Source organism: Calidris pugnax, unplaced genomic scaffold (assembly GCF_001431845.1).
Source record: "Calidris pugnax isolate Ruff unplaced genomic scaffold, ASM143184v1 scaffold69, whole genome shotgun sequence".
Classification (NCBI taxonomy): domain Eukaryota; kingdom Metazoa; phylum Chordata; class Aves; order Charadriiformes; family Scolopacidae; genus Calidris; species Calidris pugnax.
The window spans coordinates 7611837-7627115 of record NW_015090859.1 but is presented as its reverse complement, the minus strand read 5'-3'; the positions used below and the strand labels follow the sequence as shown (position 1 = coordinate 7627115).

Sequence of the window (15279 nt, the reverse complement as noted above, 5' to 3'; positions counted from 1 at the left end):
GTGGCATTTTATCTGCTATACATTATATTATCAGCAGTATTTCCTGTGTTCCTTTTCTTAAAATATCAGTTATCTTATAAAGAGAGATGCCAGGTGAATTTGGCATAATGATAGTCTATTTTGGGATAAAGCTGTTATTCATTATATTCCATTTTTCATTACCTCAGTGTCTCTAGCTATGCAATGCTTCATAATTTGTTTCCTTAATTTCTTGCACAGCTCATGAGGTCAGAGCCACAGCCACATGTTTTTATGTTGCCTGGATCACATACATCCCTTTTTCTTAAAAAAAATAAAAAGTTAGTGTTTTTATTTTTCAGACATTTGATTGCTAGCCTTATAGATTCATTAAAAGTCTTTGTTATTAAACTGGCCTTTCATGTGCAAGTATTTTAAGTGCTGTCGAGTGGAAATTATGGGGTCTCGCCCTCCTGGTCTAGACACTTCCTTAAAAAGAGTTTTATGTCTTTGTTTTGTTCTCATTTTAGATGAGTAATTTTCATTTCCACAGTCTGTATCATTAGCCACACTGCATTTGCTACTGTAGTCAACAACCTCATATTAATTTTGTTTTGGGCTGCCTGTAAATTATCTCTAATCTTAAATGCTTTTTGCTGCTTGGTGAAGCCACTCTTTCCTGTTTTCTTTTTATTTGGATGATGAAAGTACATTTTAGTACGTGCAATTTTGCGAGATCTTACCCTGCCTAAGATATTCAGTTCTCACTTTCTCCATATGTTTTCTGACATCTGACTGTTTTCCTTGCATATTAGTTTAATTTTCCACCCTACAAGCTTTCTGCATATTCCAGATATACTCTCTGAGGTGACTGCTCATCTAGTTAGAAATGGAGTCCTTTGTTATAAAAGGTTTTTCCACATGTTTGAAGCTGCAAGTTTTTCACAGCCCACAGCCACAGACTTTTTCTTAAAGAAATTCTAGGACTTCCTTGAGTCTTCATTATTTCCTCATATTTTTTTCAAAGTTAAATTCTGATTTATTTATATTTAACATTTATTCACGCTACAGCTATTTTTTAAAATATGAAATGAATGTGTCATTACTTTGACAGCTTTCTTGACCAACTATTCAGTAAGGTCTCATAGCTCACTTTTCTTATATGTCACATCCTCAAAAACTAGGTTCTACCTCTTTATGGTAGAATTTGTTTTCTGGGAAGCTACAATATTACCTTGTATCTTTCATAGTGCTATTTACTCCTTATTTACTATTTCATAATAGTATTTGCTTTCTAAATACTACAGAAAATTGTATACAACAAAAAGGATTCTACACAAACCTTGCTAAAAGGAATCTTCAACCAATTAGAAACCTTTTGTATCTTCTCTAATTTTCTTACAGCTTATCACATACTTGATTTATAGTTCATCATATCACTATTTTTGCCATGAGGAAGACCATAAGATTGGTACATGTGGATATGGGAAGTAAGCAAGAAGAGGATTACTATGTCAGACTTATTTGCAGATCTACTGTATTGTCTATGTGACAGGGAAGATATAGTGAGTTGTAAAGCTAGTGAGGCAGTTTTATGGCCTTCTACACTTCATCAGAGTGAGTTGTAGAGGGAGGGTGTAGAGCATCCTCTCACCCAAATTTTATGGGCAGAATATTGCCATTTCTTTACAATAAAGAAAAATAATCCAGTTGGGAAAATTAGGATATTTTATGGGGGTAGTTAAGGTGAAAATAATTAACATAATCTTACAAATTCTTATTTGTTAAATTCCTTATGGTTGCTTTCAGTAGCATGCAAAGGATCGTCTATTATTTGTCTCAGTTTAGTCTTATTATTTTTTTCTTTTTTTTAATTTTTATTTTCTTTTAAAATTAAACTAAGAAACTGCTCTGTATGGCTACCCTCATTGAGGTATTTTATTCATTTGCTTTAATCAGGCTGTATGAATTCTAAGTGAAATCATTTTTTTCCTTCATGCACCATATGCTAGATTATTGCATCTCTATCTGAGAGAGGTTAGTGCTGCTGGACCATCAGTACTAAGCAGCAGTGGCTTCTGCCTTACTCTGTCATTTAGACATGGGAACGTGAAATGAGTCCTTTTAATAGAGCATCTCTTCTTCACCAGCAGACAACAAACTGTTAACTCACAAGAATGCCCAGCATGGAAAGTGCGAAGTCATTGTGATAAGTAATTCTTGAAAGAAAGAAAAACAGAGGGAGATGATTATGTTTTGTCTTTAGGTTTTTTTAAGCTACTCTCGGACTTATCACCATTTCCTGGAATGGTTTATGCTGTCACCTGTCAGTGAAATAGCATAATCACAGGAGTAGGTTTTATTATATGTTCCATATTCTATTTTTTTTTTCTTGTCCTTTACCAACAGAGAGTTATTCAGCAATTTTTAAGGTGTCAATTCCTGTTTTAATACAAGATCTAACATGATTCTCTCACATGTTTTTGAACTCTTTTTTTCAGCTATTGAACTGTATCTTGTCTTAGGACCATCTTATAAGGCAAACAAAATTTTATTGAGCAACAAAAGATACTCCTCTTCCTCTTTAAAATTTTCTATTTACAATATTTATTTAAATTCCTTCTTATTGGCAGCAGACTGGCCTGTATTTTCAGGCAGTTGAATCTAACTGCAGGCAACAGATGCATTTAAAATAGACTGCAATAAGATTCTATTTTTGAGATGTAGTGATTGGAAGGGAATCTTCGTCTGTCAATCAGATATAAATTAAGATGGTATTTATTTTAAAATTGAATGTTCTAGATTGGGATCCGTTTTCTCATTTAGTACGTAAAATTGTAAAGGGATGCTAAAGAATTAAGTGATAGAGATTTACACCTGGAATTCCGTGTGGAACATGATACTTATTGCGCAATATATATAGTCTAAATTGTCAATTCATCTGCCTATTTGGGCATTTTAGAAGATAACTAAAGAATTTTTCAAAACTTAAACCTTCCATAATTTTATACTTCTTCATGTTATCAGATATATTACAAATTTTAACCAATATATTATTCAGCTGATTGAAGGCTATCACGCCATGTCCTAATAGATTGAGCATCTGCATTGGTTCTTTAAGATACTTCACACATAGCAAATAATCATAAGTAAATATAGTCCTTTGAATATTAATATATACTACATTGATTCTGTCCTTTTTTTTCCCATTCATCATATTCTTATTTAAAGATAAAATTCAGTTTTGCAGCAGCAGCCCAGTAGTCTAAGTGAGTGAGAGAGGGCTGGAGGAACCTGTAGCCAGGTGATGCTTCTGGAAGAGGCATTTGGAGCTTTCAGTAGAGGTGGGAGCTGCAGCTGCTGCTGTATGAGGGAATTGATGCTCTAGCTGGACCTCTCCTTGTTCCTTTTCAGGGTTTGTATCATTCATAATAGTTAATCCTGTGTCCTCAGGCTGCAGTTTCTAGCTCTTCTTTGCCTACAGCTGGCCAAGGAAGCAAATGGAATCTCTGCACTTGGAGTTTCGTTGTGTTAATAATAGTTAACTGTAAACAAATATGATAATGAGAGGGAGATGAAAGTAGTAAGAAAGCCCATTGTTCATACAGAATGTTTTAGTTCTGTATTCCTTCTTAAAATAAAAATTCATATGTAGGCCTATCGAAATTACATGCATTAGATTTCAAAGTCATGGTGATTTCAGGCGTCTCCTCATATTTAAGATCATATTTATTCATTTCTATTTTTAATTGCATATGAACTACGTTAAGTGAATCTGTTAATCATGTTCATTTAAAACTATAATTGGTGGAATCTATTTTAAAAGCTGGATTAGAAAATATCACTTTCTGAATGAAAAAAAGGACTTGACACACTCTTTCCTCCCATTGCTAGGCCATGGGAAGTGTGATTGTGGGAAGTGCAAATGTGATGAAGGCTGGTATGGTGAAGCTTGTCAGTATCCAACTACTTGCAATCTTACACGGAAGAAAAGCAATGAAATGTGCAAGAATTCTCAAGATATCATCTGTTCTGGTGCAGGTAAGTTGTCTTTTGTTGCTTTTGATGTCTTGATGTTCTCCCTGTGTTATCTTTAGAATCACTGTAATTTCTAATTAGGAATTTTGTAGAGTACGTTTCAAGAGACTGAGAAATAACTATATGTATACAAAAATACTTTATTTTCCTATAGGCCTATTCCTGTGCATATGATATGCACTGATTCAGAATGCCTACTTTAGTACTCTAGTTTATCCATAGCTATTTTAGGTTAATGAAACTGCAGCTGTGTCATGTACTTTGCCCATCAAAAGGTTATGGTAATGGCATTACACAGACAGTGACAGATCATTTTTTGGTGTTTGGGTTTATAGCATGCAGAATATTTTTCCAGGATCATTATAAGCTGTGCAATTTTTTGAGACACTTTTGAGCTATAACAATGATTATTAAAAACAATTGTGGAAAATCTACTGAATCATTTTAATGGAGTACCTCCACCTTCACTCTTCTGATTTGATAGCTCTCTTTTCTCTAATTCTTTCATTGTACAACTCATCCTAATTTAAATAGGAAGTCCTTACCTTAAAAAAAAAATCAGAGGGAAAAGAAACAACATTTTAGAAAACTTCACTGCAGAATGATAAAATTTTGAAGGACATCTGCTACCACTCAAGATTTGAGACCAGAAACGGTCTTCTAGTTTTCCTATTACATTGATGTCTGAGTGAGAGAATGTTTCAAGAACCCCACTTCTGCTCACTGTTGCTGGCCTTTAATTTCTGTCTGGGTCCCTACATTTTCATAAACTAAATCCTTCACAAGGTTGTTGCTGATATGAGCAAAGCACCCGAAGGATTTGTGGCACTTGCTACAGAGAAGCTAGGCCTTTACAACAAGATGTGAGATCAATTTAACATAAAATTTTAAGCGTACAGCATACTGAGTAATTGATATATTTCATTTATGACAATAATATAGATTATATGAAAATCATGATTGTTTGGCTAACAAATGAGAGACACCTAAATGAGAAGCTGGTTTACAAAAATAAGCACAGTGCATTGTGATCAATTGAACTACTTAGAAAAGAATATTAAGACCTTTTTTTCTCCTTTCTTTCCTTGGCCAGAAGTGGCAACAGTCTGTCTATCATTGAGTCTTCACAGGAAAACCAATGTAGCTGAATAACCACTGAAAGTGGCTAAGAGGGGAGGGTTTGTAAGATCAGGAGAAGAAAAAATCCTTTTGTTTTGCTGATATTAAACTGGACAGGAATTCCAATGAGACTGGCTAGGGAGTTTGGGGTAACTTTGATGAACTGTAGCCATACATATTTTGTTTTGTTGGGATTGCTTTTGATCTACTGCCAACAGTGCCTTTTGGGTCTGATCTCTGTTTTTTAATTGCTGATAAAAGATGGGACGGCATGACATGAGTTGTTGCAAAACAGTCCTCTGCTGTCACACAGCTAACCATTTATTGTACGTCTTTTCATGAACCAGTCAAGATCTGCTTAAAATTTACCTTTTCTGACTCAACTGTTCCTAAGCATTTGTCAGAGCAACTAGGACATCCTACTTAAACCGAGATTCTCCATATGAGCAATGTCTACTTGTAGTCAATGGGAACAATAGACACTTTAAGGACACAGTCTGTCTGACATCTTTAGATGCCCAATTTATGAATCAATTTACCGTTTTATCCTTTTTCCCATTTGGGAATTATCTGTAAACGAGTTTCTCAAGATATTTATTTGTTTTTATTTTCCAAGTAGTTGTAGCAAATAATTCTAGTTCTGTAGGTTACTTGTGTAATCAGTTGTATTGTTATTATTTTACTATATTAGCTCTTTCAAACATTTTTAAAGTTTGCTTTTTAGAGTGACCATGTATATCACAGAGCCCCATTCTTCTGTTCTTTGTTTGGATTAATATGATGTTTAGTAAAACATTCATTATACCTGTAATGGTGAAATGTAAAATGTTTTCTGCAAACTAGTTGTGTAATATCAGCATAGAAATTCTATTTTGGAGGACTTCTTTTGTGATAATAACCATATTTTCTTAAATATTTATCGATGTAATGTGAGGAGTATGAGTCTTGTGAATTAAGTTCCTTTTTTAAAAAATCTATACTTGCTGGCATAGTAATGCCAGTGACTGCTGAAACAGCTTGTGCAAGCTAATTGACCACAGGGCCCCAGTTAACGTGGTGCTGCACAAAGTTCCTACCCCTAGAATTTTAATAAAGCTGATAGAGGTAGGGAAAATGAGTGTCTTATATGACTGACATGGTAATACTTTTGTTTCTAATGTGATTTTATAGTATTTTTGCTTTTTTGAGTGTATAATTCCGTAATATGTTTATTTATGTCTGTTATACGTTGCCATGCATTATGTTCTAAACTAGAAAATATTCAAGAGGAGCAGGAGAAAGGATTTGTTTGCTTTGCCCTGGCAACTGCACTCCATGTTGGATAGACTCTCGGAGAGAAAGAGGGGGTTTCTTCCTTCCCTGGGAGCAACACAACAAACTTTTTCTGTTTGGGAGGGTGGGTCATGGAAAGAGGCAGCTACTGAGGTGAGGGGGCAACCCTACTCAAAAGACCAAGAAGCAAATGTGTGAGCAGACCAGAGGTGACAGAAGAGAGATCTGTTTACAAACCCATTTCCATCCTCGGCATTGCCTGAGCACTCTGGCTTTTCCTTATGTCAGAAAGTTTTCTGTTGTGTTTAATGTTGTGAGAAAAAACAGCTCTGCTCTTCCAAAGTATTTGGGACTCCTGGGGGTACTGACCTTGAGGGAGAATTTCAGGCAGACCTATCTTCTCAAAGCACTTGCTGGTCTGACAAGGGTAAAACCTGTCTTTCTTGTGAAAAAGCAGCAAGTGTCTCTATTATAGCTCCTAACGTTCTTGCAAAATCTGCTCTTTTCTGAGACATCACCCATGAACTGAAGAAAAATGAGGAGCCCTAAAAGCTTAAAGTGAGATGGGTCAAAGTCCTGAAATAAGAAGCTATTAGTATAGAAGCTCCTACAATTCTTCAAATGAATGAAAAAACTTGTAATGTGGACATCGGTACCACTGGAAAAACATACACTTTGCAGTAAAATTGTTGATAAGCCATTATAAAACTTACGGTTCATTTAAAAATGCTATGAATGTATTTATCTGCAATTAGCTTGTCTGTTGTATAATTAATGTATTGCTGTGGTAATTGCTTTCCAGCTTGAGTCCTTTTTTTCCCCAACATCTGATCATAAGGTCTTCATGCAGATGCTCCTCCTTCCTTTGATTCCTGGATTTTTTTTTCCAAGGCTATACCTATAAAATCTTAGTCCTCAGATGATAACTGTAGAAAAGGGACTAGAGACTAGAGTAGAAAAGAACTTTTTCGACTTAGGCAGACATATTTTCAGGTCCTGTTACTCTCATGTAACATAGCTATGGAACTGGACAAAACCAGGCTTCATTCTTGAGAAAATGGCTAAGTTAACTTTTCTTCTTTCAGTCAGCAGAAGATATAATTTCAAAGCTGACTCCATCCCTCTGTTCTATGAAGTCAGACAGAAAATTCTAGGAGTTAATTTTACTTGGGAAAATACGGTGCTCCTTATTAAAAATGAACCTCTTGAATGTTGTATCTGTTTACAGCTAAGATTAGGCTTTTTGTTGATAAGGATTGCTTCTGTGTCTGTCTTTATTTGGCTGGATGATCTTTAGATTTCAGCCTTCTCAGAAATAAAATATGTAACATCTTTGATGGAATAATGAAACTCTTTCCATAAACTGAGTACTGTCACTAAGTACAGCCTTAAATGTTTACAGGCACATGTCAGTGTGGCAGGTGTAAATGTGCAAACTCAGAAGGAAATGGACTGGTGTATGGCAAATTTTGTGAATGTGATGACAGAGAATGCATAGATGATGAGACAGAAGAGATTTGCACAGGTATGTATTTTAGTTGTGTATTTATTAATACAGGCTGTTATAAATTCATTTGACTGTGTGGACCTACTGAATGCTTGACTTAAAATAAAAGTAACTATACTTAAAAGAATTTAGCTTGCAAATTGTAAGTGGGAATTTAAGATGCAAAAATGAGTTAAGCAGGAGGTAAAAGAATGAAAAAAATCGTGACATCCTCCTCTTTTTGGAAGAACTACAAAGGGGATTATACAAGGCAATTCAGTAAGGTACTTCATAGCTTAATGTGCCTGTCTTTGGTAGAATACGAGAAATGTGAATGCTTTATGGCACAGATGAGAGCAAGATGAAGGACATAGAAAAAAAATAATAAACGAAAAATAGATTATTAAGAATTTTGTCAAAGAAGCAAAAATATAAAAGAAGAAGAATAAACTTAGGATGAGAACTCAGAAGTAATTCAGGAGATAAAAAAGGAAAGGAATAAATGAAGAAAAATTTCATCTGTGATAGGAAAGGCAAGAGAATAAGATGGAGTGAACTCTGCTGATAGATAGAAAAGCAACCAAATTTCAAACTGTGCTTTCATTTCATTCTAAGGTGAACCTGGCAATTAAATACTGTGCAATAAACACCATTTATGGCATTATAAATGCTATTGCCTATATTACTAGGGAGGCTGGCCCTTGGGCTGGAAGGTGCTATAAAGATTTTTCAAGCTATACACATGCATACAGTGTCTGATGCATACAGGAGCATTCAGGGCTGCTCCTGACTATTCATACTCTGATATTAGTGCTTGCTCTGTGTGTGTGTATAAAGACAGTACTTGTATTAAATAGCTTTATCTGTCTTTATCCTTACACAGAGAACAAGTTAAATTCTATTTATTTAAGTGACTTTGAAGGTAAAAATGTCTTTTTTTTTTTGCATAGGACTAGGTAGGGATTTTAGAAGGGGGTAAACAAAATGGTCCTCTGAAGTCCAAATCCAGAAGTACAATATATCCAGTAATTGCCTAAAATAAGGGAGTGGAGTGCGTAAATTTTTATGTGCCAATGATTCCATTTACATTTATTTACTGGTAACCACTACATATGGTACCAAATACGATAATGACTTGCCATTAATTAGTTCCAGTAAATTCTCTTTCTGCTATTTTGGTCAGGTTTTTTTTCACACCTGTGTTGCTGCTGTTTTATATTGTTAGGGTTTTTTTTAGCTTTTATTTCCCCTTGTTTCATCCAGTGGTGCCATATTCCAAAACAGACCAGATGCATCTGTGTAAAAAGCCTAGTTTTATGCGTATGCAGAAATAAAAATATGCTGATATAAAAGGACAAAAAAATTGTTGGTAGATTCAAGTCTCTAAGGTCTGTGGTTCCATCAGTATAAAAGCCCAGATAGCTATGTAAGATTTGGAGCTTTCTAAAGGAAATATAAGGTATAAACCAATGGAATGGTTATGTAAGCTGAAAAGTTTATGCACGTAGGTTATGAGTGTTAGATTTTGCTTTGCTTCCTAACAAACCTCTACAGTACATAACCATACGTTGAACCATACAGAAAAAAATGGACAGCACAGGAACTGAAGGTCAACGGTAGATAATTTCATCACAGAAAAAACAGACCCCATATGCCCATCTGGTTTATTGCTTCTGTCTCCTGTCCTGATGTCTCCTTTAACACCCTCTATGTCATCTTTCATTCCCCAGGATTTCTACCACAGAGGAATCATTTAGTTTTACTTATGAAGTAATAAAGAAATAGCGATCCAACCCAGTTCTGCTTAGCTAGGGGTGGCCCCTTGGTACTCTCCACAGACAGGGTGAACCTAATCAGTGCCTGCGATGCTTTCATAGTTTGTGTGGCGTGTACTTAGTTTTTACATACCCTTTATTTCCCTTGAAGGTATAGACAAGCCTGGAGGATTTTAATTGTCTTCAAAGAAAGCAAACTCCAAAGGATCGAACTAATGAAAACCCAAAAGCTTCTATTTACACATATGTTTCTAAAGCCTGCAGCTGTGAGCTGGGATTTTATCCTGGAAAAGCACACAATGCCATGCTGAGATATGGATAACCCGCATTTTAATCTTTGCACAAGGGGATTGCATTTTTAAGCAAATCAATTCTGAGATAGGGCAGAGCTATGAAGACATATCAAACTTCGCCAGCCGCAGTTGGATTTTGATCAGGCAGTTGACTGTATCACTTTAGTTAAGGGTACATAAACTTTGGAATCAAGTTGCAGCTTGCTTTTAATAAAGTATCAGAGTACCTACCAAGTTAAATTCCGATTCTGATCTTTCCTCATCTAAGGCTTTTTTTGCTCTAATGGAGTGATTTTGTTTTCAGTCAAGAGCAAGAGGTAGTGGCAAATTGTATCATTTAATTCATATTTATTTGAGGACTATGCAAGTGTGAGAGAAGAATAAAGTAGTGATGTTTTGATCTGCAAAAATTACTAGTAGATCAAATAAATTTATTTCTTCACTATTTCCCCCTTTATTTCTTGTCCACTGTTAGAACAACCTTTTGGTAATAAGCATTATTTTAGACTGTTTTTGTTGTTTAGTTATCTAAGTAAGATGGTATTTTTTATCTTGTTATTTTTTGACATGTAACCAAAGAATTGTAATGCAAATTTCATGTGTAGTTGTAAAAACAGGGGAAAAAATACATTCCACAGGCTTAAATTTTCACTCTTGATAGTTAAAGATATAAATTGATCAGACTGTGATAGAGACAAACAGGTCTGCTAAGCTTAAGATACCCAGATGGAAAAAACAAGATCCTGACCTGATCTTTCTAGTAAAGAATTAACCTATGGCTTTAAGATTAGTAAGAGTTGCAGGTACTTAATTTAAATGCTTTGTGTCATTGAAGCACATAGCAGTAGTATCTTAGTGTATCAAAATGTTCAGGAACTGTTTACCTCAAGCCTCAGATAACCCAACTATTTTTTTTGGTAGATGAGTGGTTTGTTAAACGAACACCTAAAAGGTTCATTCTACTAATTCGGATCTTTCATGAACTGGTTTATCCATGTTCAAAAATCTCCTTAAACAGCAGGAAGGGAAGCCATATACAATTAGATAGTTTGTAGTAAATCAGTGTCCCTCTGCTGGAATTTTCTGAGGAGTCAAGAGCACACAATGGTTTCTTAGGCATGCCCGGTATGGTGGGCAAGTGTATCCTATCTTAACATTTAATGGTGTGCTTAAATTTTAACTATTACATTTACTGTCTTCCAAATTTACTTATAAAGTTTCAAAAATTAAGCCTACAAATATAAAAATGTTGATGTTATTTTCTTATTGTTTATTGATTAGATTTAATCTGTGATTAAATGAAAACATGTTCTAAAATAGACTTGGGGAAAAGTATAACTCAGATATCCTTTGTCTTACTTTCTGTAGGCATATATGGTCTATAAAATGTTTCTATTCTGAGTGTAGTACTAAAAGTTTTTAAAAGAAAAGATCAAAACAGTTAAATTGTTAATGCCTTTTAAAAACTTGCCTCTTTCTCACTGTATAAAATTTGTTTTGGGTTAAGGCCATGGAAAGTGTTACTGTGGAAACTGTTACTGTGAGGCTGGTTGGCATGGAGATAAATGTGAATTCCAGTGTGACATCACCCCCTGGGAGATCAAGAAAAGATGCACATCTCCAGATGGCAAAATCTGCAGCAACAGAGGTGTGTGATTTGCACATTCCTTCTATGGATATTTATACAGCTTGCTTTAATTTTGCAATATGCATTTCTTGCAGTAGCACATAGATTGTGTTTGCTGATAGGTTCTAGTTTGTTCTCACTTATTTCAAATCTGGATATGTTTCCAAGTGAGTGGGAAATACCTGGGTTTAGGTATAAACTTACACAAATCCACTTCCAGTTTTGGATTAAGCTGATCCAAGTTGTTCTCATCCTTCATTTTTGTAGCAAGACTGAGCAGGATAATTTGTTAGTACATCTGCTTTGGTGAGAGAACTATCCTGCAAAATAAAATCTTAGTAGATTTTTGATTTTGAATGGAATGATTCTGTAAGGCCAACGGGGCTGTATGTCAGCTCACTCTTAAAGAAGACCAAGGACACACAATTGAATGAGGAAAATGAAAACACAAAGCTTTTAGTTTCCACTGCAACTTGAGAAAACAGCTAAGAAGTGTTCAGTAACAATGCTGTGGAATGCATACAGAGCTGGAAAGGTAGACTTCACACATTATTTCTAACTACGTGGGATTTTATTTGCACAAAGTTAGAGAATTTGTATTTTACCTTCTAATTCTGTATAATTTTGCCGTTTTGGAAAAAAAACCCCACAAAATAATTTTTTTTTCACTAGCTGCTATATTTCGCTTCTTTGAACAAAGCGTTTAAAAAAATGTTATTTTCTTTGGCAATAGCCCAGAATAATTACAGTAGAACGTAAGTGCAAGTCACACAGATACTTCTCTCAAAAACAGCTCTACTGACAAAACCTGCTGCAGTGTGAACATCTAATTATCCTGAGAGCATTTAGAAAACTCTCTTCTCTTAATTATGAGGAAATTGAAAGATTGAGAGATCATGTAGGCTCATTTAGTCTTGGGACTTCAGAAGTAAAAATTTTCTGTAATTTTGGAAATAATAAATATGTGAGTGACTTCAGATGCTTTGTTTGCACTGAGAAAGTATTTTCTTTTTAAAGAATTTCTTGTCAAAGCAATTTTTCGTTCAAATTTGAAATTTTAATGTGTAAGTATTTGTTTAAATGTAAATTGTAACTGGGGGAAATGAAGATAATTACCATAGCTGATATTCTGAATAGCTACAAACTCCTGTACATTCATGGTATACTTCTATATTTTTAGCCTTTCATGTATTTGTGATTTTATCCACATAAAATTTTTGTAGGCTTTTTGACTACATAAAGTTGTGTTCCAGCACGGTATTTCTACTCTCTTTAGTTCTATTTACCCAGTTTTCTGTGTTTATACATATTGTGATATAGGTGCAGTTCATCTTGTCAGTCTTGAGCCTTCTAAAATTAAATATTGAGGCTAACCTTGCTGTCCAGTGTCCTTCAGTGGTAAGATGGATTAATTGTCTGTATCTTTCCACCAACTGCCTAATCAACCAGCTGAGACGAGATGTGAACCTTTAGATTTTTAAAATTTTGGTGAGATGGTTTTTTGCATTCCAATATCCAGGACAGCTGATCCAAATTCACTTTGAACTTGTTTCTGGGAGAATTAATCGCTCTCCAGAGATATTTCCTAATTTTCTGGGTTGTTTTGTTTGTTTGTTGTAGTTGAGTTGTTTTTTTTTTCTTCCCCTGCATTAATGTTACTGAATTGTGACAGTATGAAAACCAGGTGTAAATTTCTTGAGGGCTGTCTTGGTGTCTTTAGCACTAAACAGGGCAGCAGCTCTTCTTGCTTCATATAGCTGTTACGCATGCACGATTGTGTAGACCTTTTTAGAGACTGTGCCCATATCTATATGTACTCTTTAGTCACCCTGCCCTGCTGTCCTCAAATGCATAAAATTGGTCAGAGTAATCTGAATAAGACAAAGGCCTTGGTGGAGTAGCAGAAGGTGAAGCTACTCTCCTGGAAATGAACTGCATGCAACTGAAGGTTAGGCTGCTTCTGTGTAAGAAAACTTTTTTTTTTGTTCTGACTTTTTCTAAGTAGGATGCATGTTCTTTGCATATAAGCATATATAAGTAAGGTTGTGCCAAATTAGTATCTCTGTCATATTTCATGTTTCCCTTCTTATTGTAAACAACTGAATATTGACTTGGGAAAAGTGGAAAAGTAGCATTTTCATGTAGATCTGGGCTGATGTTTTTATTAGACAAAGAATGACTTCCTAGGCATTTTCAGCTGGATTAGAATTTGGATTCCCTTTTAGTTTAAATGTTTATGCTTTAACAATCATTAATTATCTGCTGTGCCCAAGCCCAAGTCATTTAAACCGCATTGATTTTTATTGTCATGAGTGTCAAGGCAAATTACTGTTGATGTCAAAGATTTTCGACTGTTCTGTGCACTCCATTTTCCTGTTGATTCCTAACAAGGCTCAACAGCAAAAAGAAACTTGAGCAGGCAGCCAACTTGTTTGTATAAAGTATCATTACTGAATAATCATAGAAGGTTTTAAATCATAAAGGATGAGCATACGCTCATGATTAAGACTTGCAGCTTTGAAACTGCACTCCTGTGAGAGCAGAAAATTCACAAGTGTAAATTCTGTAATCTACATGTTACTACTTGGAATTGCTGTTAATCTTCTATCTCTGTCTCTCTTCCCTCCCCCAATTCCCCTCTGCTCTTTTCTAGGCACATGTGTATGTGGGGAATGCACATGCCATGATGTGGACCCAACTGGGGACTGGGGAGATATTCATGGAGATACTTGTGAATGTGATGAAAGAAACTGCAAAGCAGTATATGATAGATATTCCGATGATTTCTGTTCAGGTAAGGAATATATATAAAAGGAATTTGTAGTTTTATAACAAAAGCATCCAACTGATCTAATCTTGCTTTTCATTTGTGTTCCAATTCTCATTTTCCTAGCTTAAAATACCAAGTTTTAGCTGGCTTTTTTTTTTGAAGGGGATGTGAATGGAATTTTGAAATTAACATACAGAATTATGTAAAAAAAATTTTTTTAAATGCTAAAGCTTTCCTAGAATATTTTTTTTTCTATGCTTTTTAACAAAATTCTGTAAAGATGAAATAGCTTTAGGTGCCCATCTCCCTTCTAATACTCTTGCCTTCAGTGTAACCTAACATAAATTGGAGAATGGTTTAAACTATAGAAATAAATATATTTATCCTTCCTTGGGGAAATTTAAATTTGAAAATTTGGTAGATCAAAATTTGTTTATTATTTCATGTTACATGGCAGGGAGAGGACAAGTGAGAGGAAGAAATTAGAGGAAAAGTGAATTAATGAGTTGATGAAAAGCAGTATCCTGAGAATACCAGGATATTCCATACTACTTTTAATTCTTAGGTTTTAGGAAAGCCTAGTTTAGCTTTAGTTGGCCATACAAGTGCGCATTCCTCAAACAGATTGTTCAAAACTCTCCATTATCATGTGAAGCAGTGTAAACAAGGTCTTATAGTCCTGCTGTTTATTTCTGTTTCAGAAATGGACAAGATACATAAATATTAATTTTGGTTTATTATGATAGACATAATCTGCAATTAAATCAAAGATTTGCTAGCACAATTGTAATTGGACAGCTTTTTTGTTTATGTGAAATAGATTTACTTGCTGCACAAAGTGTGCATGCATTAGGTATGTCTACAAAATACCCTGATTTTTCTCACAATTATATGTAAATTTATTTAGGATGAATCCGAGAGGGATTAGTCAGATTAGGAAT

At 34.8% G+C, this 15279-nt stretch overlaps 1 protein-coding gene across 1 annotated transcript in view; it reads left to right on the top strand.

Annotated features, from left to right (window-relative positions):
• The window catches only part of ITGBL1 (integrin beta like 1), a 158674-nt gene that overhangs the window by 74060 nt on the left and 69335 nt on the right, over positions 1 to 15279 (top strand). Inside the window, exons 3-6 of the mRNA XM_014944152.1 lie at positions 3853 to 3999; positions 7790 to 7912; positions 11449 to 11589; positions 14222 to 14362. Coding sequence (XP_014799638.1) covers positions 3853 to 3999; positions 7790 to 7912; positions 11449 to 11589; positions 14222 to 14362 — 552 coding nt within the window. The remainder of the gene's footprint in view (positions 1 to 3852; positions 4000 to 7789; positions 7913 to 11448; positions 11590 to 14221; positions 14363 to 15279) is intronic.